Genomic DNA, 27,562 nt, shown 5'->3' with positions numbered 1-27,562 from the left:
CTTACGATGGTGAATTGGTATACCCAAATACGTGAAAGGTAAAGCCCCCAATTCGCACCGAACAATTGTTTGTAAGCATCTTGTTCCTCATTAGCTCTTCCAAAACAGAACTATTCGCTTTTATGGAAGTTAATCTTTAACCCGGTCAATTGTTCGAATAAGCATAACACCAGCTTCATGTTTCTCGCTTTTGCCAAGTCATGCTCCATGAAGATGATAGTATCATCGGCGTACTGTAGGATAGACACACCTCCATCAACTAGATGAGGAACCAGTCCACCTACCTGACCAGCATCCTTAGCCCTTCCTATTAGAATCGTCAACATGTCGACTACTATGTTGAACAGAATAGGGACATCGGATCTCCTTGTCTCAGGCCCTTATGTGTCTGAAAGTAGTGACCTATGTCATCATTCACTTTAATTCCAACACTCCCTTTTTGCATGAAAGATTCTACCTGGTGTCTCCAGGCCTGATCAAAACCTTTCATACGCAAGGCCTGTTGAAGAAATGACCATTTGACTTTATCGTACGCTTTCTCGAAATCCACTTTGAAAACAACCCCGTCTAGTTTTTTGTGTGAATTTCATGGAGTGTTTCATGAAGGACCACAACCCCTTCTAGGATGTTTCTGTCCGGCATGAAAGAAGTTTGGGAGGGCTACACCACAGAGTGCGCAATCTGCGTGAGTCTATAGTCCCAACCTTGGTGAAAATTTTGAAACTTATGTTAAGAAGACAGATCGGCCTGAACTGCTCAATTCTCACAGCCTCTATTTTCTTAGGAAGCAGAGTTATCGTTCCAAAATTCAGATGAAACAACTGAAGCTGTCCAGAGAATAAATCACGGAACATCGGTATCAAATCCCCTTTAATAATATGCCAACACTTTTTTATAAAACTCCACCGGAAATCCATCCGGCCCTGGAGCTTTATTATTCTTCATCTGTGAAATAGCTTCAAACACCTGTTTCTCCAAAAATGGGGCGGTCAAAATATCATTCTCATCCGCAGCAAGTTGAGGAACATACTCAACCCTCGACTCATCCAAGGATACGAAATTATCCTCCGGAGGCCCAAACAACTGCTTGTAGTAATTGGTTATGTATAATTTTAGGTTTTCCTGTCCTAAAATCGTCCCCTCGTCTTGCTCAAGCTGAAAGATTCTTTTCTTTCCGTGCTTTCCATTGGCGAACATATGAAAGAATTGAGTGTTAGCGTCCCCTTGGACAACTTTGCGAACCTTAGCTCACAATGCCCACTTCAATTCCTCCTCTCGCAGGAGTTCTTTCAATCTCATCTCCGCGTCTACTTTAGCATGTAGCTCCGTGGTCTCTAGAATTGTGGACTCGTCTTTTAAATCTAGGGATTGAATAAGTGTAAGGAGCCTTTCCTTTTCCACCTTATAAATCCCACTAAGATGCTTAGCCCACCCACGTAAGAAACTTCTTAAGTGCCTTATCTTATTCTGCCATCTTTCAACAGAAGTTCTCCCTCCTACATCTTTAGCCCATTCCCTGGCTATCAGATCGAAGAAACCTTCTCTTTCAAACCACGCCAATTTGTAAGAAAAGGTATTTTTATTCCCCACATGCGTTGCCTCGCCAGAGTCAACAAGCAAAGGGCTGTGGTCGGAGATTGCGCACGATAACGCTTGGACTGTTACCAGTGGAAATTTCTGCTCCCATTCGACGCTCGCGAGGACTCGATCCAGCTTCTCAAACGTCGGGTTTGGCAAAGTATTAGCCCAAGTAAATTTTCTACCTGAAAGCTCTATCTCTCTCAGATCCAAGCTTTCAATAATGGTATTAAACATAAACGACCACCTGCCATCAAAATTATCATTGTTCTTTTCCTCTCTCCTTCTAATAATATTAATGTTGCCCCAACCAAGATTGGAAGCTGCTCAGAGCCGCAAATACGGACAAGATCCGCCAAGAAATCTGGTTTGAGTTCTGGCTGCGCGGCGCCATATACCGCCACCAGTGCCCAATTAAACCCATCGGTCTTCGATCTAACCCGAAACTTAACGGTGAAATCTCCCATGACCATACTTCGGACTTCCAAGGACTCGCATCTAAACCTAAGTAAGATCCCACCTGATCTTCCTCTCGGAGGTAGGCAGTGCCAATCAAAATCGATACCTCCCGATAAAGTACTTAGAAACTGTGGAGAGAAATTGTCCCTTCCAGTTTTAGAGAGGGCGATAAAATCCAACCTATGTTCGATAGAAGCATCCGCTAGAAACCTTCTTTTAGCCAAGTCTGTCAGACCTCTGCTATTCCAAAAGATACCTCTCATATTTCACCATGAATTTTTTTAGTAGTACGGTTCCTAGCACTTCGACGCACCGCCGAAGCTGGATAAATCTTTCGCTTCCATTTGCGTTTATGCTTGTTTTGATCCCCACCCGGTCCTCACAACCGGGCTCCGTGGACCTAACTGCCTGAGCCTCGATAGGGGTAGTGTCCCTTAGGGATATAGAACCATCATCCTCTTTTGTCTCAGGAAGGGATGGGGCAAGATCCGCACAAAAATTATCGAGCACCCTGACTCCCAACACATCTATGTCGGAATCGCTCATAGGTTTGACCGCTGCTAAGTTTCGAATAAATTCTAAAGCGCGTTCCGCTTCAAAATCCAGGATATCATTAACGGATTTAGAGATTTCACTATCATTACTATCTAGTGAAACTCCAAACTGATTTGCATTATGAATAATCTCATCATTAGAAAAATGCAGAATAGAATTGGAAGTGTTTACCGACATACTGTTGGAAATATGCCCTAGAGGCAATAATAAATGGTTATTATTATATTACTTTGTTCACGATAATAGTCTATTATTCATGCTATAATTGTATTGTCCGGAAATCGTAATACATGTGTGAATGCATAGACCACAACGTGTCCCTAGTAAGCCTCTAGTTGACTAGCTCGTTGATCAACAGATAGTCATGGTTTCCTGACTATAGACATTGGATGTCATTGATAACGGGATCACATCATTAGGAGAATGATGTGATGGACAAGACCCAATCCTAAGCATAGCATAAAAGATCGTGCAGTTTCGTTTGCTAGAGCTTTTCCAATGTCAAGTATCTTTTCCTTAGACCATGAGATCGTGCAACTCCCGGATACCGTAGGAGTGCTTTGGGTGTGCCAAACGTCACAACGTAACTGGGTGACTATAAAGGAGCACTACGGGTATCTCCGAAAGTGTCTGTTGGGTTGGCACGGATCGAGACTGGGATTTGTCACTCCGTGTGACGGAGAGGTATCTCTGGGCCCACTCGGTAATGCATCATCATAATGAGCTCAATGTGACTAAGGCGTTAGTCACGGGATCATGCATTGCGGTACGAGTAAAGAGACTTGCCGGTAACGAGATTGAACAAGGTATTGGGATACCGACGATCGAATCTCGGGCAAGTAACATACCGATTGACAAAGGGAATTGTATACGGGATTGATTGAATCCTCGACATCGTGGTTCATCCGATGAGATCATCGTGGAACATGTGGGAGCCAACATGGGGTATCCAGATCCCGCTGTTGGTTATTGACCGGAGAGGCGTCTCGGTCATGTCTGCATGTCTCCCGAACCCGTAGGGTCTACACACTTAAGGTTCGGTGACGCTAGGGTTGTAGAGATATGTGTATGCGGAAACCCGAAAGTTGTTCGGAGTCCTGGATGAGATCTCGGACGTCACAAGAGGTTCCGGAATGGTCCGGAGGTGAAGAATTATATATAGGAAGTCAAGTTTCAGCCACCGGGAAAGTTTCGGGGGTTACCGGTATTGTACCGGGACCACCAGAAGGGTCCCGGGGGTCCACCGGGTGGGGCCACCTATCCTGGAGGGCCCCGTGGGCTGAAGTGGGAAGGGAACCAGCCCCTAGTGGGCTGGGCGCCCCCCCATGGGCCTCCCCCCATGCGCCTAGGGTTGCAAACCCTAGGGTGGGGGGGCTTCCCACTTGCCTTGGGGGGCAAGGCACCCCTTGGCCGCCGCCCCCCAACCCTAGATGGGTTTTGGCCGCCCCCCCTCCCAAGGGGGCCTATATAAAGGGGGGGAGGGAGGGCAGGAACCTACAGCCTTGGGTGCCTCCCTCTCCCCCTGCTACACCTCTCTCTCGTAGAAGCTCGGTGAAGCCCTGCCGGCATCCCGCTACATCCACCACCACGCCGTCGTGCTGCTGAATCTCCATCAACCTCTCCTTCCCCCTTGCTGGATCAAGCAGGAGGAGACGTCGCTACACCGTACGTGTGTTGAACGCGGAGGTGCCGTCCGTTCGGCACTCGGTCATCGGTGATTTGGATCACGGCGAGTACGACTCCGTCATCCACGTTCATTGGAACGCTTCCGCTCGCGATCTACAAGGGTATGTAGATGCACTCCTTTCCCCTCGTTGCTAGTATACTCCATAGATGCATCTTGGTGAGCGTAGGAAAATTTTAAAATTATGCTACGATTACCAACAGTGGCATCATGAGCCAGGCCTATGCGTAGTTACTATGCACGAGTAGAACACAAAGTAGTTGTGGGCGTTGAGTTTGCCAATTCTTCTTGCCGCTACTAGTCTTTTCTTGTTTCGGCGGCATTGTAGGATGAAGCGGCCCGGACCGACCTTACACGTACGCTTACGTGAGACAGGTTCCACCGACTGACATGCACTAGATGCATAAGGTGGCTAGCGGGTGTCTGTCTCTCCTACTTTAGTCGGAACGGATTCGATGAAAAGGGTCCTTATGAAGGGTAAATAGAAATTGGCAAATCGCGTTGTGGTCATACGTAGGTAAGAAAACGTTCTTGCTAGAAACCTACAAACCACGTAAAAAAACTTGCAACAACAATTAGAGGACGTCTAACTTGTTTTTGCAGCAAGTGCTATGTGATGTGATATGGCCAGAAGATGTGATGAATGATATATGTGATGTATGAGATTGATCATATTCTTGTAATAGGAATCACGACTTGCATGTCGATGAGTATGACAACCGGCAGGAGCCATAGGAGTTGTCTTTATTATTTTGCATGACCTGCGCGTCATTGAATAACGCCATGTAAATTACTTTACTTTGTTGCTAAACGCGTTAGCCATAGAAGTAGAAGTAATCGTTGGCGTGACGACTTCATGAAGACACAATGATGGAGATCATGATGATGGAGATCATGGTGTCATGCCGGTGACGAAGATGATCATGGTGCCCCGAAGATGGAGATCAAAGGAGCATGATGATATTGGCCATATCATGTCACTATTTGATTGCATGTGATGTTTATCATGTTTTTGCATCTTATTTGCTTAGAACGACGGTAGTAAGTAAGATGATCCCTTATAATAATTTCAAGAAAAGTGTTCACCCTAACTGTGCATCGTTGCGAAGGTTCGTTGTTTCGAAGCACCACGTGATGATCGGGTGTGATAGATTCTAACGTTCGAATACAACGGGTGTTGACGAGCCTAGCATGTACAGACATGGCCTCGGAACACACGCAATACACTTAGGTTGACTTGACGAGCCTAGCATGTACAGACATGGCCTCGGAACACGGAGGACCGAAAGGTCGAGCATGAGTCGTATAGAAGATACGATCAACATGGAGATGTTCACCGATCTTGACTAGTCCGTCTCACGTGATGATCGGACACGGCCTAGGTAAACTCGGATCATGTTTCACTTAGATGACTAGAGGGATGTCTATCTGAGTGGGAGTTCATTAAATAATTTGATTAGATGAACTCAATTATCATGAACTTAGTCTAAAATCTTTACACTATGTCTTGTAGATCAAATGGCCAACGTTGTCCTCAATTTCAACGCGTTCCTAGAGAAAACCAAGCTGAAAGATGATGGCAGCAACTATACGGACTGGGTCCGGAACCTGAGGCTCATCCTCATAGTAGCCAAGAAAGATTATGTCTTAGAAGCACCGCTAGGTGATGCACCAATCCCACAGAACCAAGACGTTATGAACGCTTGGCAATCACGTGCTGATGATTACTCCCTCGTTCAGTGCGGCATGCTTTACAACCTAGAACCGGGTCTCCAAAAGCGTTTTGAGAAACATGGAGCATATGAGATGTTCGAGGAGCTGAAATTAGTTTTTCAAGCTCATGCCCGGGTCGAGAGATATGATGTCTCCGACAAGTTCTTCAGCTGTAAAATGGAGGAGAACAGTTCTGTTAGTGAGCACATACTCAGAATGTCTGGGTTGCACAACCGCTTGTCTCAGCTGGGAGTTAATCTCCCGGATGACGCGGTCATTGACAGAATCCTCCAGTCGCTTCCACCGAGCTACAAGAGCTTTGTGATGAACTACAATATGCAGGGGATGGAAAAGACCATTCCCGAGGTATATTCAATGCTGAAATCAGCGGAAGGGGAGATCAAAAAAGAGCATCAAGTGTTGATGGTGAATAAAACCACTAAGTTCAAGAAGGGCAAGGGTAAGAAGAACTTCAAGAAGGACGGCAAGGGAGTTGCCGCGCCCGGTAAACCAGGTACTGGGAAGAAGCCAAGGAATGGACCCAAGCCCGAGACTGAGTGCTTTTATTGCAAGGGAAGTGGTCACTGGAAGCGGAACTGCCCCAAATACTTAGCGGACAAGAAGAAGGCCGGCAACACCAAAGGTATATGTGATATACATGTAATTGATGTGTACCTTACCAGTACTCGTAGTAGCTCCTGGGTATTTGATACCGGTGCGGTTGCTCATATTTGTAACTCAAAACAGGAACTACGGAATAAACGGAGACTGGCGAAGGACGAGGTGACGATGCGCGTCGGGAATGGTTCCAAGGTCGATGTGATCGCCGTCGGCACGCTACCTCTGCATCTACCCACGGGATTAGTTTTAAACCTCAATAATTGTTATTTAGTGCCAGCTTTGAGCATGAACATTGTATCTGGATCTCGTTTAATTCGACATGGCTACTCATTTAAATCCGAGAATAATGGTTGTTCTATTTATTTGAGAGATATGTTTTATGGTCATGCCCCGCTGGTCAATGGTTTATTTTTGATGAATCTCGAACGTGATGTTACACATGTTCATAGTATGAATACCAAAAGATGTAAAGTTGATAACGATAGTCCCACATACTTGTGGCACTGCCGCCTTGGTCACATTGGTGTCAAGCGCATGAAGAAGCTCCATGCAGATGGACTTTTGGAGTCTCTTGATTACGAATCATTTGACACGTGCGAACCATGCCTCATGGGTAAGATGACCAAGACTCCGTTCTCCGGAACAATGGAGCGAGCAACCAACTTATTGGAAATCATACATACCGATGTGTGCGGTCCAATGAGTGTTGAGGCTCGCGGAGGATATCGTTATGTTCTCACTCTTACTGATGACTTAAGTAGATATGGGTATGTCTACCTAATGAAACACAAGTCTGAAACCTTTGAAAAGTTCAAGGAATTTCAGAGTGAGGTTGAGAATCAACGTGACAGGAGAATAAAATTCTTACGATCAGATCGTGGAGGAGAATATTTAAGTCACGAGTTTGGTGCACACTTAAGGAAATGTGGAATAGTTTCACAACTCACGCCGCCTGGAACACCTTAGAGAAATGGTGTGTCCGAACGTCGTAATCGCACTCTATTGGATATGGTGCGATCTATGATGTCTCTTACCGATTTACCGCTCTCATTTTGGGGCTATGCTTTAGAGACTGCCGCATTCACTTTAAATAGGGCTCCGTCGAAATCCGTTGAGACGACACCGTATGAATTATGGTTTGGGAAGAAACCTAAGCTGTCGTTTCTAAAAGTTTGGGGATGCGATGCTTATGTCAAGAAACTTCAACCTGAAAAGCTCGAACCCAAATCGGAAAAATGCGTCTTCATAGGATACCCTAAGGAAACCATTGGGTATACCTTCTACCTCAGATCCGAAGGCAAGATCTTCGTTGCCAAGAACGGGTCCTTTCCGGAGAAGGAGTTTCTCTCGAAAGAATTGAGTGGGAGGAAAGTGGAACTTGATGAGGTGATAGTCACCCCTTCCGAACCGGAAAGTAGCGCAGCGAGGGAAGATGTTCCTGTGGTGCCTACACCGACTGGGGAGGAAGTTAATGATGATGATCATGAAGCTTCAGATCAAGTTACTGAACTTCGTAGGTCCACGCTAGCTTCGACACAGATCTGGATGACTCAAAGTCACAAACCGGATACGTGTATATTTTGAATGGAGGAGCAGTAAGCTGGTGCAGTTGCAAGCAAAGCATCGTGGCGGGATCTACATGTGAAGCGGAGTACATGGCAGCCTCGGAGGCAGCACAGGAAGCAGTCTGGATGAAGGAGTTCATTACCGACCTAGGGGTGATTCCCAATGCGTCGGGCCCGATGACTCTCTTCTGTGACAACACTGGAGCTATTGCCCTTCCGAAGGAGCCCAGGTTTCACAGGAAGACCAGGCATATCAAGCGTCGCTTCAACTCCATTCGTGAAAGTGTTCAAAATGGAGACATAGATATTTGTAAAGTACATACGGACCTGAATGTAGCAGATCCGTTGACTAAACCTCTCCCTAGGGCAAAACATGATCAACACCAGGACGCAATGGGTGTTCGATTCATCACAATGTAACTAGATTATTGACTCTAGTGCAAGTGGGAGACTGTTGGAAATATGCCCTAGAGGCAATAATAAATGGTTATTATTATATTTCTTTGTTCATGATAATAGTCTATTATTCATGCTATAATTGTATTGTCCGGAAATCGTAATACATGTGTGAATGCATAGACCACAACGTGTCCCTAGTAAGCCTCTAGTTGACTAGCTCATTGATCAACAGATAGTCATGGTTTCCTGACTATAGACATTGGATGTCATTGATAACGGGATCACATCATTAGGAGAATGATGTGATGGACAAGACCCAATCCTAAGCATAGCATAAGAGATCGCGTAGTTTCGTTTGCTAGAGCTTTTCCAATGTCAAGTATCTTTTCCTTAGACCATGAGATCGTGCAACTCCCGGATACCGTAGGAGTGCTTTGGGTGTGCCAAACGTCACAACGTAACTGGGTGACTATAAAGGAGCACTACGGGTATCTCCGAAAGTGTCTGTTGGGTTGGCACGGATCGAGACTGGGATTTGTCACTCCGTGTGACGGAGAGGTATCTCTGGGCCCACTCGGTAATGCATCATCATAATGAGCTCAATGTGACTAAGGCGTTAGTAACGGGATCATGCATTGCGGTACGAGTAAAGAGACTTGCCGGTAACGAGATTGAACAAGGTATTGGGATACCGACGATCGAATCTCGGGCAAGTAACATACCGATTGACAAAGGGAATTGTATACGGGATTGATTGAATCCTCGACATCATGGTTCATCCGATGAGATCATCGTGGAACATGTGGGAGCCAACATGGGTATCCAGATCCCGCTGTTGGTTATTGACCGGAGAGGCGTCTCGGTCATGTCTGCATGTCTCCCGAACCCGTAGGGTCTACACACTTAAGGTTCGGTGACGCTAGGGTTGTAGAGATATGTGTATGCGGAAACCCGAAAGTTGTTCGGAGTACCGTATGAGATCCCGGACATCACAAGAGGTTCCGGAATGGTCCGGAGGTGAAGAATTATATATAGGAAGTCAAGTTTCGGCCACCGGGAAAGTTTCGGGGGTTACCGGTATTGTACCGGGACCACCAGAAGGGTCCCGGGGGTCCACCGGGTGGGGCCACCTATCCCGGAGGGCCCCGTGGGCTGAAGTGGGAAGGGAAGCAGCCCCTAGTGGGCTGGGCGCCCCCCCATGGGCCTCCCCCCATGCGCCTAGGGTTGCAAACCCTAGGGTGGGGGGGCTTCCCACTTGCCTTGGGGGGCAAGGCACCCCTTGGCCGCCGCCCCCCCAACCCTAGATGGGTTTTGGCCGCCCCCCCTCCCAAGGGGGCCTATATAAAGGGGGGGAGGGAGGGCAGGAACCTACAGCCTTGGGCGCCTCCCTCTCCCACTGCTACACCTCTCTCTCTCGTAGAAGCTCGGCGAAGCCCTGCCGGCATCCCGCTACATCCACCACCACGCCGTCGTGCTGCTGGATCTCCATCAACCTCTCCTTCCCCCTTGCTGGATCAAGCAGGAGGAGACGTCGCTGCACCGTACGTGTGTTGAACGCGGAGGTGCCGTCCGTTCGGCACTCGGTCATCGGTGATTTGGATCACGGCGAGTACGACTCCGTCATCCACGTTCATTGGAACGCTTCCGCTCGCGATCTACAAGGGTATGTAGATGCACTCCTTTCCCCTCGTTGCTAGTATACTCCATAGATGCATCTTGGTGAGCGTAGGAAAATTTTAAAATTATGCTACGATTACCAACACATACCAGTAGTGACCTCAATGTCACGAAGCTTGGCCGCCTGCATGGCGCACCTCAGATGCATGTCATCAACATCCGGCTGATCCTGGAGGCGGCAGCTCGTCCGTCGCCCCTCAGATACAGGATTCAGAATCCCTCCAAAAGCAGTGATCTCCTCCCGAGTGGCCCCGTTTGGGGTAAGGCATCCAGCCCCACCCCTAACGCACAACCAGGCTGCAACACCCGGAGAAGTGCCAAGAGCCGTAGCAAGCATCGGCGAGGTACCCAACGCACCCGGCGTCGTCAGCCGGCACACGGCGCCCGGGGACGCAGCGAGGGGCGCCCCATCCACAGGCGCGCGGGGGGAAGTGGGTGCGGGGGCCGCCTGCCCACGCTCCCCACCCGACCCGATCCTCTGACTGGAGGGTGACGCGGCCACCATGGCGGGCGTCGCCTGGATCAACCCCTGCAGCTCAGTGGGCGTCGGCCGGCTCCCGGAGCCCGTGGACACCACAGGAGAGGCCACCCTGACCGCCACAGAAGACGTAGGAGCCGAGGCCACCTGCCCGGGTCCCCCTCCCAAACCGGTCCCATCACCGATCCGCGACACAGTCATTACCGCACTTGGCAACATCGGAGTCCTCACCCGTGGCGAAACAACATGAGGAGTGGGAGAACGGGGGGCCGCCTGCCCATGATCCTCGCCCCCTCGACCGTAGTCATCTCAGTGACAATCGCATCCAAGCACCCATCCACAGAGCCATCTGCCTCTGCAAAGTCCAGGGGAGGGAGCGTGCGTTCTAGCACATCATCACACTCCACTCGATCGCTCCAAAGTCTGGGAGGAGCAGAAGCTGGCTCAAACTAACCAAATCTCGGAGTGTTCCTAGGCACCGTAGATGATGGTGCAGCCCCATTCTCGGGCGTCTGTGAGGCGGAACCTGGAACGTTGGACAACTCTCGCCCAACATCCTCCACTCGCGCCTCCTTATTACCCGAACCATCATCCTTATCATGCATATCCACATCAGTCCCTGCCAGAGCCTCAGCGAAAAGCTCGGTGTCCTCAAACTCAATCTCAAGGTTGTATATCTGGCCCCTATGAGTCCACTTAACCACGTCTGGCACAAACTCAATGTCCAGGATACTCACCAGCAATCTGGCCACCCCGTTAGCTCGGGTAAAGGCCATATCCACCCTCTCAGTTTTCCCGACCAGCATCCCCAAGCTAGCAGCGACCCGAGCATCCTGCAGCGGCTCCGATGGAGCCCCCAAGAATCGTAACCAGGCCTGAGTAAGAGGCTTGCCCTGTGGCTCTACCTTCTTCCACTCATGAAACTCGAGGATGCACTCTGTGCCGGACACTCTGCACAACTCAAAACTCAGAAGTCGCTGCAAGTCCTCTGCTGTAGGGAAGTCAACCTTATACATATTGGCCTCGAGTCTGATAAGCTCCTACTGAAAATTATATGGAGCTAACTCAGTAAGCCTCTGCATAATCTGAGCCTCAGACACATCACCTTTCGTGACTTTGACAACCCCCGTGGTTGTATTCTGGGGCTCCTCTGGGATCTCCCTCGCACTAGGAGACTCAAAGAACATCAACTCGGCACAGCAAACTCCATAAATGGTAATACTTGGCATCTGTTCACGCAGTATCGGGCACTCCCCCGTATCATGCGTTGGCTTGAGGCAGGTATCACATAACTCAGTCACGCATACAGCAATAAAATGACCCTTCTCACCACATCGATAACACATCATCTTCTCCTTTTTACGAGCCTACTTGAAAGCTCTATCACCGCCTGACTTGTCAGCAGCAACGACAGTGCCCGTCACCATGGGCTCAGTCTTAGGCACCTCAGCATTAGCCAGTGCCGTCACCGCGTCCATAACCTGACCGGACAACTCCGGCGTCTGTCCGGAAGCAGCCACCTCCGAGGAGGCCGTCGGCTCAACAACGACAGGCGGTGGAGGCCGACGGTAACGGTTCTATCACCGCGACCACCACGAGGCCCTCGGTAACCACCTCTCTGCCGATAATCTGGGCCAGATGCCCCCTCAACAAAGCCTCCCGGGGGACCGTAAAAAGGTCTTTCTGCTGTTCCATCACTCTGCTCAACCCATCACATATGTTTACTACAATCTATAGGGCTTATCCTTTTTTAGAGGATATAGGGCTTACTCCTGTGTGCTATAGGTGGACCTATCACGCATACGGGCGAGTCGTTAGCGTGGTGAAGGAAGGGTGATGAGCATACGGTAAAGAAAACTGTATGCAGAAACAATTGAAAAAACCAGTTTCAAGGAGGAGGTGGGCTATTGGTACAAAAACAATTCTGTGGGAGAGGTGAGCACGGAGGAAAATAAAAAACAGTGACCTAGAACCACTCCCCTTTTAATATTAAAAAAAGATATCTGGCATTTGGAGTCAAATTTCATTGATTTATTATCCACAATTAATTTAAGTTATAAGTTTGAAAAACAAATAATTTAAGTTACGTTATGATATTCCATTATTCCTGCCATTGTCTGAAACTTTTCGAGAACGACATGGACATAAAAAGAGAGTTCAAACTAGCTGCACCCCTGGAGCCACCAAAGCAACACAGCATCGCTGACCTCTAGACACCAAAAATAGGCACACCTCAGATGATCTCATGGCCAAACATTTCACACGTTTCAGACATTCACAGTAAGCCACATTTTCACTAGCAAAATCACAGCGACCTATACTTAGCCAAAAAGGAAGGAGAACGTGGAACAGGAGGACGCTAAATTGAGCGTGGATACAACCATGCAAGCTCCTTCCCTCCCCACACTACAAACTACGTACATACAAAACCCATATGCACGTACGTCCCTTTCCCTCGCTCCGAGCTCTACCGACACAAGGTAGCCATGGCCGATTTCTACTGCATGCCGGGGCTGGACGACCTCCACAGGCTGTTGCCGCGCGAGATCCTGGCGGACATCGGCGTTGCCGACGCCATCGACGATCCGACGGCCCACTGTAGCCACCCCGCCGTTAACATGGAGGAGCTCGCCGTGCACCTCGCGGGCGTCCTCGGCCTCGCCAGCGGGAGATACCAACGCCAGCTTCCTCCGTTGACAAGGGCCACGCCTGCTCAGGGTTGTGGTCCAATGAACGAAGCTGGAGCTAACAGAGGCAATGGAGGAACGGCCTATTGTGCGACGGCTTTCGGGAAGAAAGGAGCATCTTTCGATTTCGAAGCCATGCAGAGGGTGCGGTGGTTTGTGCCGGCCGCGCACCACAACGCGTACCATCCATTGCCGCCGAGGCGTCACGGCAATCCTGGCACAGGCGTGTTCTTGCCGCGCGCGGATGCGTACCAGACCAGAGCTTTCAGACAAGCGCGGCTGCCGAGGAAGGAGGCGCCCAATAGGACGACGATGTTGAAGCTGAGGACACAGTAGCATCCAGGGAATTGGTTTGTCATAAGGAGCAAGAATAAAACTGAAGATGTACAGTACTTCTATAATGTAAGACGTTTTTTAACACTAGTAATGTCAAAAATGCTTTTATATTACGGGACGGAAGGAATATAATTTTATATAGGTATAATATACTAGACAATTTCCCGGTACAAATATGTTAGCCTAACATGTGATTTACGTGTCCGTATTAATTTTAATTGTCTAGAAAAATATTCTATTTGTAGACACTTGCTTGTTTACCAAAGGAAATGAAATTTTGTTTGACGAGATGGGGCAATTGAGTCGGTTTTCAAAGAAAACTGAAAAAAAAAACTTCAGATGGGAGGGGAAGGGGATTAAAACAGGGAGGAGGAAACGTGTCTACTATTGGACGAAGGACAAACGGACAACAACCTTACCTATTTTCTAAGTAGGAGAGATATTTACATGAATGCCATTTTGTGTAGCAGTGGTACATGGTGAAAGTACACATTTTTAAATTGATTATTTTATACTGTTGTAAACACCATGAAAATTAAATTGAGAGTTTGGGTTTGGAAAAACTCACCATAATGTAATACTTCGTCCCATATGTAAGACATTTTCTTAATACTATTACGTCTTAAATTATCAAACGGAGAAGTTGTACATATATAAATACTAAAGCATGTTGCCAACCATGTAGCAAAGTTGGACGTGTCCTAATAGGCTAACACTACTATAGAATCAGAGTGAAGACGAAATCATTAGTTGAGGAGTACTCGTTGCAAAGATCACTCCAACCTTTCCAGGTTGCGACAAGCGGCACGTTATATGTGCGCCACTTGTCCTTTTGTCTCTTAAACCGTGCGTCCAAATCTCGAATTGTTTTCATCGTTGGATTCCTCGCGTCGAGATCTTCAAAATAAGATCCCATGTTGATAGGTTTTGACGAACTTTTTTTTCATGAAAAAACCGGACGATAAAACCAAACCGGGAGCACGGGTTTTTTCCCTTTTCGAAAGAGGCACACCCGTGCCTCTCACGAAATCACAACCGTGCTTCTCGCGGAAGCAAAACCGTGACTCTCGCGAAAGGAAAAAGAAGAAGAGAAAACACATTTTTTCTCGTTTCCAAGGAGGCACGGCCGTGACTCTCGCGAAAGCACAACCGTGCCTCTCACGGAAGCAAAACCGCGACTCTCGTGAAAGAAAAAAAAATAGAAAACGCATTTTTTCCGTTTTCGAGAGGCACGGCCGTAACTTTCACGAAAGCACAACTGTGCCTCTCGCGGAAGCGAAACCGTGACTCTCGCAAAAGGAAAGAAAAACAGAAAACACGTTTTTTTTCGTTTCCGAGAGGCACAGCCGTGACTCTCGCGAAAGAAAAAAAAAATCAAAAAACACGTTTTTTTGTTTCCGAGAGGCACGGCCGTGACTCTCGCGAAAGCAAAACCGTGACACTCGCGGAAGCAAAATCATGACTCTCGCGAAAGAAAAAAGACACGTTTTTTTGCGCAAAATTTTTTTTCAATTTTTTTTATCGAAAAACTAAGGAAAACCGGTGGAAAACCAAAACGTAAAAAAAAACGTTTAAAAAGCCAAAAACACGTGCGAAAAAAAGGAAACGCCCAGAGCGCGACACGTGACGAATAGCTGAGAGCGCACCAACTGGTATTGATTGTTGCGAGGCTCCCGAAAGAACGCTCGTTAACTAGCTGCTCTCGAGTGAAGATGATGGGCATGGGTCCGACTCAGGCCTCCATTGAGTTCGTGCAGGTTGCGCATGACGGCATGGCTCGTCTCCTACAGCCGCCCACGGGCGGCAAATAGAAAAATTGAGGGACGGCCACAACATGGCATCATGGGCCGGCCCAGTTCCTGGTTCTAACGTGCGGTCGCTTCCGCTCCATTTTTTATTTATTTTCTTACTGTTGGTTTCTTCGGCCCCCCTTTTTTCATTTATGTTTTTTTCTTCTGATTTTTCTTTTGTTTTTTGTTTCTTTTTTGTATTATATGAAAACGTCCATCATGTATTACAAAATAGTATATTAAGAAAATAATCACCATATATTACAAAAATGTTCATCGTGTATTATAAAAATGTTCATCGTATATTAAGAAAATGTTCAATATATATTACTACCTCTAGTAGCATGGAAAACGACTACCTCTAGCTTCTTGAAATCAATTTCATTTGTACAGTGTTTCCAAAAAAAACAATAACATTCTAGACAAATAAAATAATGCATAATTTGGCAGTTTTATATTAGTGCATCCGATTATATGATTACTATTTCGGAAATGCTATCCCATGACCGTTCGCTAGGGCACAAATCATGGCGAATGCCATTCCCACCATCTGGTATGGTTTTTCTATTTCTGTCACTTTTCCGCTTTCGGGTTTTTCATTGTTTTTCTTTTATTTTCTTCATGCAGTGTTTTTTGCTGATTTTTCTTTCAGTACTTTTCTTGTATTATATGAAAAAGTTCACTATGTATTACAATTTTTTTAGCGTATATTAAGAAAATGTTCACCATATATTACTAGAAGTTCACTTGCATTATAAAAATATTCATCATATATTAAATTTTTAACATATATTACTACCTTTAGCAGCATGGAAAATGTTTCTAAAAACAAGTCAATAAAATTCAAGACAGAAAAAAGACATAATTTTGGCAATTTTATATTGGTGCATCCGATTAAATGACTAACAGTTTCTTTTCTGCCCCAGCCAATTGTACGATTACTATTTCAGAGAAGCTATCTGACGATCATTCGCCTGGGGACCAATCCTGACGAGTTCCCTTCCCGCCGTCCGATCTGGCGGCATGAATCTAGGCACAAATTGGGTGCCAGGTCAGCTCTGTGGAGTGGTTCGCTATCCCAGCTCTCCTGGCAAATGGTCTCTTCTTTATTTCTTATTAAAAGAAGCACGACCGGGGGACTCGAACTCGCACCCTCCTACACGAGGGCCATGCACACTCACTACTTGGGCCAAAGCAGGGTTTGTGAACACTTGCGCTCAAACACCCTTTATCTATTTGAGTCAATTTGTTTTTAAATTCTTTTTTCATTCAAGGAAAAAAATCCAAAAAACCTGAATTTATCCATTTTTAAAGAAAAAATCCTTATTTTTTAGAGGGATTGTTTTTCTTCTAAACTTGCCAGGTGCAATTTTAATATAAGTAGCGTGACAATTACTTTTTCTACCAAAATTAAGACTTTTTTTCGTCCAAAGCATGGCATTTTATTATTAAGAGCATGGCATTTTAATAATTAATAACATGTCATTTTTATTAATAATAGGATGGCAGATTTATTATTAAGAGCAAGGCATTTAAATAGTGAGTAAAATGGAAATTTTTATTAATAAGAGGATCATAATTTTATATAATTAAGCGCAAAATGCGTTTTTACAGTCAAGAACATGGAATTTTTTATTTTTTAGATGATTTTGAGTTTAATAATTAAGAACTTGTCATTTTAGTTAATAAGAGGTTGGCATTTTTATTATTAGAAGCATGCCATTTTATTAAAAATAACATGACAATTTTATTATTAGGAGCATGGCATTTTAATAGTCAATAACATGGCATTTTAATAGTCGATAACATGGCATTTTTTACTTTTTATGGCATGGCAGCTTTTCCTTTTTATTGCCATGGCAATCCCTGTGTATGATTTTTTGTATGTTTTTGGAAATAAAAATTTAGAATCTAATTGGGGCTTATCCAGATAAAACATTTTTCTCTAGAGGATGACAGTTTTTTAAGTTTAGCATGGCAATATAGTTTTTATAGATCACACATTTTTTGTTTGTTTTGATCATACTCATTGTAAATCTATAAATTAGAGAAATGGCAGTTTTATAAAGTAGCATGTCATTTTTCATAATCTAGATCATGGCAAAACTGTTTTTGTATAAGATGGCAATTTTTGATACTGCTTTATTTTACATACATCATGATAAATCCTTTTTTTTTACTTTCTGTATACAAAGAAAGTGGTAATCAGGCCTGGAATTCTTTGTACTTTATTTTAAAAAATCAATACAAATACGCAACAGAGTTCTACTGTTTCCCTCAAAAAAAATTTAGGCCTGGAGGCATGAAAAAGGACATGTCCAGCAAAACGTTCGATGGTGGTGTTTTTCCTAGCGAAACCCAAACGTTTGGCTGGGGGGGGGGGGGGGGGGGGGGGTGCTTCTCGATCGATTGGCGCATATTAGGGTTCTTACCACTTTACCCGTCAAAGACAACCTTTCTACTCAGACACTGCTAAAATCTAATTTGCACCCAAAACGAAATGAGATTTTAAGAAAAGTTGGACATGAATCCTGAAACATACATTTGCACTTTTTACCCAGAAAAACTAAAATTAAAGAAAAGCTAATATTAGATGTACACAATGTTCAAGGCGCTAGCCAACCACATGACCGGAGAGGATGCACAATAAATTTTACCACTGGTGAAGCCAGAAGACAGATTGGTGAACCGCCACCACGGTTTGTGGTACCGTGTTGGCTAGACCTACATGCTGCGGTTAGGAAATCCAACCCATTCATAGTTATTAATCTCTCCGTACAAAAAGAAAATATCCACACACAAAACTATACATAGATGTAGCATTACTCTGTGAACTGAGCCTAGCTGAGATGGTATGGTTCTTTGAGGTGGAACCAGTCCATCATGGTTTAAGTCCTATACTTGACACCGGTGCTCATGTTGGAAGAGACGTTCTCGTCGACTACAAAAGATGTCAGGGGTGTCTTCGCCAATCTCAAGATAATATGAAAGCTCAGTGTCTCGAAATGCTTGCTCATATCAGTTTTTTTGAGCGAATGTCGTATTTGACCTGCACCACCTCATATCCTCTTCGGCCTTACGAATAATGGGCTGGCAGATCTATTCAGTTGCAAGACAAGCTGAGGGCCAAGGCCTCCCTTGCTTCTGAACAACGGGGGAGAAAGCCTCCACAATGAGAATTGCAATTGTGAAAGTCCCTTTCTACATCCAAGCTTAAATGAGCTTGGGATAAACAGTAACTCAGAAAACATTAAAAAAATGTTTAAATAAATCTATTTTTTTAATGGAAAACTTTGATAAATATTCTAAGAGCTTGTAAAATTTCATCACAAAATTACATTTGTGGACTGAATTTTTTTTGCCACGACTTTCAGAAATGTGATTTCATAATGCAACTTTGCAAGCTCTTAAAACATTTGTCAAAGTTTGCCATAAAAAAATTCCAGATTTTTTAAATTTTACTGTTCACCCACTCGGGTGCTCACACTTGCTGCTTCTCGAAAAAGAAACGAGAATCGCAATTGGCCACGCATGTCCCCACCGACGCATCAGTGCGGTTCTTTAGAGAAAGCAACATTCACATTCCATTTGTGTATGCCGTGTCCTCAGAAAATTAAAAAAAATCATATGTCAGCCCAAGTACCAAAAAAAATGTGCATACACATCTGTATATACAACTTGTTTTGTGGCCTTTGACATCGCTAACAATTCAAAAATCCGTATGTCAACGCTAAGAGCTTAGAAACTAGCTCCTGGAGAACGCATAGAAGAGAATACTGAAAATTCGTACGCCGACACCGAAATTCTTCTATAGTTTTCTCTTCTTCTCCTAATTAGGATTGGCTTTTTCTCCAAGTGTTTTCTCCCATTCCCCTCGGCAGGCAGGGCAAAGTATTCTCTTCAGACTACGCCGACGAGCCCGTATATTCATCTCCACTCTGTCAGCGGCTCCAACGGTCGGTGTCCCAATGCCTTGGCTCTAACTAGTAGTTTAAGTTGGGTTTTTTAACCCTTGCAGGCGTGGCGTTTGGACGAATGGTGACGTTTCTTCTTTGAGTTTGTCTTTCGGACTCCGATCTTCCTCGACTTAGTCCATCTAAACGTAATCGACGGAGTTCCGACGTAGATTCATGTTGTCTCCTTGTGGTGGTGAGGTTAGGGTTTCTCATCACGTGTGTGCGATGATGAGATTTGGTGTTAGTTGCTTCTGATTTATTCAAGGGCTCAACGGCGACGACTACGGCTCTAGGCCGCTGGTTTTTAGGGGCACGTGCACAAAGACTTTTCGGCTATCATTGACAAGGTCAAGCGACTCTGGCAGGGGGGCGGCGGCAACAACGACACGTCGACGACTCATTCTGACAGCGGTAGTAGTCGTTTGGGGTCCCGAGACCTCAATGTAATTTCTATTATGTTTTATGTGCTTTATACTTGGGATGAACTTATACAGTAGATCTGGAATTTTTTCAGAAAAGAAGTTGTCTTCTCTTTTACACAAGTCCTCTCAGAGCTCATAACTTCGAGGTTCGAATGCCTGTTCAATTGTGCCATCAACATCAGAAATCACACACTTATCTTCTCCATTCCCAGTCACGCCGCCGGCCGCACACAAAGCACGATGAAGCCGCCAACCCAATCGGCGGGCAGAGTTAGCTCGGATCGACGTGCGCGCATCCTCTGGGCTCTGCACCGGCCGTCAAACCTGAAAACGACATTCCCCTAACTGATCAATGCGCCGGTCGTCAGCTGAACTTGTCTTGTGCTGAGGCGAGAAGTCAGAGGTAACATGGTGGCACAATGCGATTCTTCGGTTAGCCTACCACTTAGTGCCAAACCGCCGAAGAAACTCAACGCATGCACACACTAAAAAAGTACAGATAGCTTCCCACTATCTCGAACCAGTCCATCTCCCCCTCGAATCACTCCTGAATCATCGCCACCCACGACCTCTATAAATCCAGGAGCGTGACGAGGAAGAGGGAGATAGGGCGAGAGAAGGTCTGGAGAGAGAGGATTTCATTGCAAAACAAAAAGATGGCAGCAATTGAAGACGACTCGTGCAGGAGGGCGGGCTCGATACCGTTCAAGTGGGAGGTCTGTCCTGGGACGCCGAAGCACACGAGGAGCGCGAGCGCCGCGGCGGCGGTGGCGGCATCGCCTGCCAAGGTGGCGCCCAAGCTGACGCTGACGCCGCCTCCCTCCATGGCGTCCTCGCCATCGCCGTATTACCACCACTCGGCGGCTTCGTCGCCTCGTGTCACCTCCGCGCGCTCGGCGTCGGTGTCACCTTCCCGGCGCCGGCCCTACGCGTATGCCGGCGGTCACCGCCGAGCGCCGCCCACCGCCTTCATCGACGCCGCGCCTCGGCCAGCCACGAAGGAGTACGGCAGCCCCGCGCCTGAGCCAGACACGGCGGCGTTTGGGTGCTTCGCTCTGCCTATGCTCCGGAGGAAAGGCAGCAAGAAAGGCGCCGGCCTCGCGTCCGCGTCCAGCTTCAGCTCCAGCTCCAGCTCGTCGGGAGGCAGCTTCAGGTCGGACGGCGGAGGGCTGGGGATGCGGCGGTCGGCGTCGATCTCATCGGCCTCGTCGTTGCCACTGCCGCCCGGGAGGAGATACGCCGCCCAAGCGAGGGCGGAGGTGGATGCTGCAACTGGCCGTGGCTGGTACTTTTGACTATTGTGTTTTGACTGGACGGCGACCGGCCGGCACGAGCGCTGCCCAGCATTGTTGAAGAAATATAGGAGGAAGATGTAGCTTTGTGTGATGAGATGACGAGATTTGAGATCCCAGCTTTTGTGAAAATGTCTGGAGACTGTTTGCTTTTGCTTATTTGCTCCATCAAGGGAGCAAATGGGGATAAACAGTTGCTCACATGATGTATCAACCGGGCAACAAAATAAAAGGACAGTGAATCTTAGAATTTGTTTAAATACTTTCTTTTTTACAAAATGTCAAAATTATATCTCTGTTAAGAAAAATGCAATTCTCACGGACAAAGAATCACTCACCCTTCTCGTCGTGGACAAAAAGCCTATTTTTTATCCGATTTCGCACAAAGGATGTCTTGGTTATGATAGCTACGGAAGGAAATGAAAAGACACTGTCCATAAGAGCATCTCTAGCCGATATCCTGGCACCTGGCCGATCTCCTAAACTGGTTAGAGTTAGAGTAATTTTTTGAGTAAAATTTATTGGTGGTCATCGTACTTGTCTCGCTGATTCGCTTTAGTCCCTGTACTTAAAAATTTAGTCAATACGGTCACTATGTACTCATCTTGGTGATTATACGGTCACCGTCAAAACGTACACCTTTGTATTTTCTCTACATTGACCGGTCAACTCCCCACCCCACGCGGGTCCCGCTTGTCATTGACACAGAAGAAAACAATAAAGAGAAGGATAAAATCATACGCGAGTCGGGATTTGAACCAGAGACTTCACCGCCAGATTCGGTCGCGCTAACTACCTGAGCACAACACGGTTTGTGTTTTCTACTGAGCGTATCTCTTTTATACCAGTACTTACACACGCACGCACGCAGCTCACTTGTTCTTTGAGGGGCAGGCAGCGCACTTTTTTTAGGGGCACGCAGCCCACATTTTGTTATCTTAAACAAATAGCAATGAACAGTATTAATCAAGAGAATAATACGGGAATGTTTAACCTCCCGTACTCTCTGCTCTCATCTATTTAGTTTTTTTTTCCTCATTATCTATCATTCTTGTATTTTTTTGCGAAGTAAATGAGTTTTATTTCCATGTGATCAGAGTTACAGTCAGCTGGCAAAAGCTCAACGATACAAGGAGGGCAATTCTGAAGCTACACTCTAATCTCCCGTCATTCGCTAGACGACCAGCAACTCTATTTTGATCTCTCGAAATTTTCATCGAAATAAACTCTCTACCAACTAATAGATGCTTAATCTTCATAACTAAATGTCTATAAGTAGAACGGTCAAGAGTACTGGAGAACAAGGACGACAGAGTTGTCGATGAGTCTGATTGAAGCACCACTGGAAAATCTGATCATTCTTGTTGTTCTTGTATTATTATTACGATGATTATGTTTATAGGATGCTAAATTGCTAGTAAACGAGTGAGGCTTTTTGGCTCTCAGGCTCCACACTTTAAAAAAAATGAAAAATCAAAATTTTAAGGTAAAAAAAGCTAAAAATAAATACACAAGTATTTGTAGATGTAGGTAAAAATACATTATGAAATATATTTTGATATGAGTTGTACAAAAAAAACCAAATCATGAGTACTTTATAGTGAGCGTACACTAGTGGTTCTAAAAAGAAAAACGAAAAGTGTAACGCCCACACACGTGTGGGCGTTAGCCAACTCACCCACACGTCTTCATCACCGTCCAGTAACTTCTGCACGAATCTTGGCATGAATTAGCTGATTTTGTATGCCACGTAGGACAACTCGCGTGTGTGGTGTGAGAGAGAGGTCGCCCACACATCCGTTTACCACACGGAGGGGCCGGTGTGTGGGCATTTAGCAGTTCGCCCACACACCAGTTTTCAGTCACGCACAAAGGCTGGTGTGTGGGTGTTTGCCATCTCGCCCACACGCCCGCCTCCTCTCCCACACCCAAGCTGCCAGTTGCCATGCGTTTTGCAGTGTACATGGCAACTGCCCTAGTGTGATTGCAAGCAGATGGCAACTCTCTTTTTTTTATCCGAACATGTCGGTTGCCATATTTTTTGCATAGTACATGGCAAACTGCCCTAGCGTGCACGTAAGCAGATGACAACTCTTTCTTTTTACATGGCAACTGCCCTAGCGTGCTTGTGAGCACATGGCAACTCTCTCTTTTACCCGAACATGTTTTTTTGCCATGCCTTTTTTGTAGTGCTACATGGCAACTGCCAAGTGTTAGTAGGTGGCAACTCCTAAAGTTTTGAAATCATGGCAACTGCAGTAGACCAGACCACACATGGCAACAGCTGTAGTTGTCCAAAAAATGGCAATCTGAAACTTTGACCTGAGATGGCAACTGCAGTTGAGCAAACATGGCAACTGTAGTTGTCCGACATGGCAACCGTAGTTCCGCGACATGTCAACTGCACTTAAACGAACATGGACAAGGGTCCGGCCCATGGCAACTGCGGGCGCGCGGTAAAGTGTCACGTGGGGCGTGCGAGACCACGAGGTACGAGGCCTGACGTACCGGGCGTGTAGGCGTTATCTATTTTGCCCACACGCACGCGTGTAAGAGGGACCGGGAGGGGAAAAAAAGGTATGTGGGCGCTAGTTGTTTTGCCCACACACAGGCGTGTGGGCTGGTCCTCTTAGGCACCACACAGAACGTGTGGGCAGATCCCTTAACGGCCACACATGTGGCAGTTATCGGCGTTCAAGAAAAAAGCATACCCGTGTCTGTGCCATGCGTTGCACTGCATGTGTGTGTTCTTTCTTGTATAAAAGACGGAAGCTCTGCTCAATGACAGTACTCGTTGCGTGCTCAGGTGGCTAGTGCGTGCGATCCCTTACGCGCAAGTGTTCTGGTTTGAATCCCCACTCGTGCAATGTTTTATCCTCCTCTTTCTTTCTTTATTCTATTCACTGACAGGTGGGACCCGCATGAGTGGAGAGTTGACCGGTCAATATAGAGAAAATACGAAGTTGTATGTTTAGACGGTGACCGTATAATCATCAATGTGAGTATATAGTGACCGTATTAACTAAGTTCTTGAGTACATGGACTAAAGTGAACCAGTGGGACAAGTACAATTACCACCAGTGAATTTTACTCTAATTTTTTTACTCCTCAGCCTAGTGGGCGACTAAAAATACTCCGAGCTCGGCAGCTAGAGTAAAAAGTTTCTTTGCATGTAGGTCTTCATGTGGCCGGCCGGTGACTCACGTGAAGCCCCCTTGCCCACGGGGCGACCTCGGGCCTCGCCGGTAACCTCGCTTCATGGAGGTGTGCGCAGGCATGGTGCTCCTGCCCTCGTCAGCGTTGCATGCCCAGAGCACCGCCCTGTTCTCCTGCTGGTCCAGGAGAGTCTGCCAACACCAAAAGCCGACGACCATGTGTAGTGCAAGTGAAAGTTCAAAGTTCTGCGTCAAAAAATCAAAACTTGAGACAAGATGTTGAGTAGCTCGGAGTACAACTCCGGTGGGTTCCCCATTGCCACCTACGAAGACGGCGATGTGCGAGGCCAGCCAAGGAACGCACAAGTGTGGAGTGAGTGAGCGAGAGTGCTGTTGCGAGGACGGCGACGCCGAGCAGGGGTACAAATTTTGATATTCAATTCATGGGCATTTGCAGGTGGCACAGCCGATGGAGATCGTCAAGATAGCGGAGGCCGACGGACGTGTGGTCGGTGGCGCGTCGCTGGCGTGGTCACCATCGTCGCCGCTCGCCGCGAAGACCCATAGCAAGTGCTCGACGAAATGCATAGGCCAATTGCAATTTTTACTCCGCTAAGTTTAGGAGATCGGCTAGTCCGGACAAAATTTAGGAAAATAAAAATAGTTCACTAAGCTTTACTGTCGGTTTACTCATCTATTTTATTTTTTAGGGATCGGCTCAAGATGCTCTAAGCGAAGAAACAAACCGGCAAACGATCATCCTGTTGCACTGTTGATCCCCTAGTTGAACCCTTCTGCCACCAGGAAACATGAGCTGGAACAGTATATTGTAAAGGATAATTTTTGCCGTTGAATATACATCAATATACACTAACCGACACAAGCCAACGTCCCAGACGCTGATTATTTTGTCCAATTAACCACACTCATCTATTCATCTAGATGCCGCCATCTTCATAGACATTGTCTTTTAGAAGAACTCCAGTATTCGGTTCACGCTAAAAGTTAGAGAGCTTCGGAGATCAAATTGACTAATGGTTCATTGATTAGAACTCCTATGAATAAGGCTGAGAGCATCTCCAGCCGTTTGGCCTCCCAGGGGCTTGAAATAGCGCCCCCTGGGGCCACCCGGTGGAAAAATCGGCGGGGGTGGGGCAGGGGGCTCGGATTCCCAGCCGACCCTCAAGTTCGCCCCCCAGCCATCGATTTTGGCTCATTTTTTGTGCAAATTGGCCAAATTTCGGCTCATATTCGGCGTGCTTCGGCACAAATTCAACAAAAACTATTTTTTATCACATAATTCATCACAGAAATCAATACAAATCAAATAGTTCAACAAATCAAACTCATAATTTGAACATAAATAAAAACTCATATTTCATCACACGTCGAGCTAGGCGTTGCCCTTGAGCCTCCATAGGTGCTTCACCAGATCGTGCTGCAGTTCTTGATGCACCTGTAGGTCTCGGATCTCCTGACACATATTGAGGAAGGCAGCCCAGGTTGCTGGTAGCTGGTATCAACTTGGGCAAGAGGACCCTGCCTGTAATATGGTTCAGCGTCAAACACTGGCTCTTCCTGCTCACTCTCAATGATCATGTTGTGCAAGATGACACAGCAAGTCATGATCTTTCCGTTGGGAAACGTTGCATGGAAAACAAAACAAAAATTACGCACACGCAAGATCTATCAAGAAGATGCATAGCAGCGAGAGGGGAGAGTGTGTCTGCGTACCCTCGTAGACCGTAAGCGGAAGCGTTTAAAGCGGTTGATGTAGTGGAACTTCTTCGTGATCCAATCGATCGAGTACCGAACGCACGACACCTCCGCGTTCAGCACACGTTCAGCTCGGTGACGTCCTCGCCTTCTTGATCCAGGAAGACGACGAAGTAGTGGATGAGTTCCGGCAGCACGACGGCGTGGTGACGGTGGTGGTGATGCTATCTCCGTAGGGCTTTGCCTAAGCACTACGAAAATATGACCGAGGGTGTAAACGGTGGAGGGGGACGCCGCACACGGCTAAGACAATGTTGTGTCCCTGGTGTGGCGCCCCTTGTTGAAAATATGCCCTAGAGGCAATAATAAATGGTTATTATTATATTTCTTTGTTCATGGTAATTGTCTATTGTTCATGCTATAATTGTATTGTCCGGAAATCGTAATACATGTGTGAATACATAGACCACAACGTGCCCCTAGTAAGCCTCTAGTTGACTAGCTCGTTGATCAACAGATAGTCATGGTTTCCTGACTATGGACATTGGATGTCGTTGATAACGGGATCACATCATTAGGAGAATGATGTGATGGACAAGACCCAATCCTAAGCATAGTATAAAAGATCGTGTAGTTTCGTTTGCTAGAGCTTTTCCAATGTCAAGTATCTTTTCCTTAGACCATGAGATCGTGCAACTCCCGGATACCGTAAGAGTGCTTTGGGTGTGCCAAACGTCACAACGTAACTGGGTGACTATAAAGGTGCACTACGGGTATCTCCGAAAGTGTCTGTTGGGTTGGCACGGATCGAGACTGGGATTTGTCACTCCGTATGACGGAGAGGTATCTCTGGGCCCACTCGGTAATGCATCATCATAATAAGCTCAATATGACTAAGGCGTTAGTCACGGGATCATGCATTGCGGTACGAGTAAAGAGACTTGCCGGTAACGAGATTGAACAAGGTATTGGGATACCGACGATCGAATCTCGGGCAAGTAATATACCGATTGACAAAGGGAATTGCTACGGGATTGATTGAATCCTCGACATCGTGGTTCATCCGATGAGATCATCGTGGAACATGTGGGAGCCAACATGGGTATCCAGATCCCGCTGTTGGTTATTGACCGGAGAGGCGTCTCGGTCATGTCTGCATGTCTCCCGCACCAGTAGGGTCTACACACTTAAGGTTCGGTGACGCTAGGGTTGAAGAGATATGAGTATGCGGAAACCCGAAAGTTGTTCGGAGTCCCGGATGAGATCCCGGACGTCACGAGGAGTTCCGGAATGGTCCGGAGGTAAAGAATTATATATAGGAAGTCAAGTTTCGGCCACCGGGAAAGTTTCGGGGGTTGCCGGTATTGTACCGGGACCACCGGAAGGGTCCCGGGGGTCCACCGGGTGGGGCCACCTATCCCGGAGGGCCCCGTGGGCTGAAGTGGGAAGGGAACCAGCCCCTAGTGGGCTGGGCGCCCC

At 46.6% G+C, this 27,562-nt stretch overlaps 1 protein-coding gene across 1 annotated transcript; it reads left to right on the top strand.

Moving 5' to 3' along the window:
* Nucleotides 1–20,536: 20,536 nt before the first annotated feature.
* On the top strand, nt 20,537–21,442 carry LOC123099639 (forkhead box protein D2). Its single transcript, XM_044521758.1, has one exon. It carries the CDS (start codon nt 20,577–20,579, stop codon nt 21,213–21,215), a length of 639 nt encoding a protein of 212 aa, XP_044377693.1. The 5' UTR covers nt 20,537–20,576; the 3' UTR covers nt 21,216–21,442.
* Nucleotides 21,443–27,562: the final 6,120 nt, after the last annotated feature.

This window comes from Triticum aestivum, chromosome 4D (genome assembly GCF_018294505.1).
Source record: "Triticum aestivum cultivar Chinese Spring chromosome 4D, IWGSC CS RefSeq v2.1, whole genome shotgun sequence".
Lineage (NCBI taxonomy): Eukaryota > Viridiplantae > Streptophyta > Magnoliopsida > Poales > Poaceae > Triticum > Triticum aestivum.
This window is presented reverse-complemented; position numbering and strand designations above follow the sequence as displayed.

Excerpts from the sequence above, each read along its gene's own strand:
- LOC123099639 (XM_044521758.1), top strand. The coding sequence starts at position 20,577 with ATGGCAGCAATTGAAGACGACTCGTGCAGGAGGGCGGGCTCGATACCG.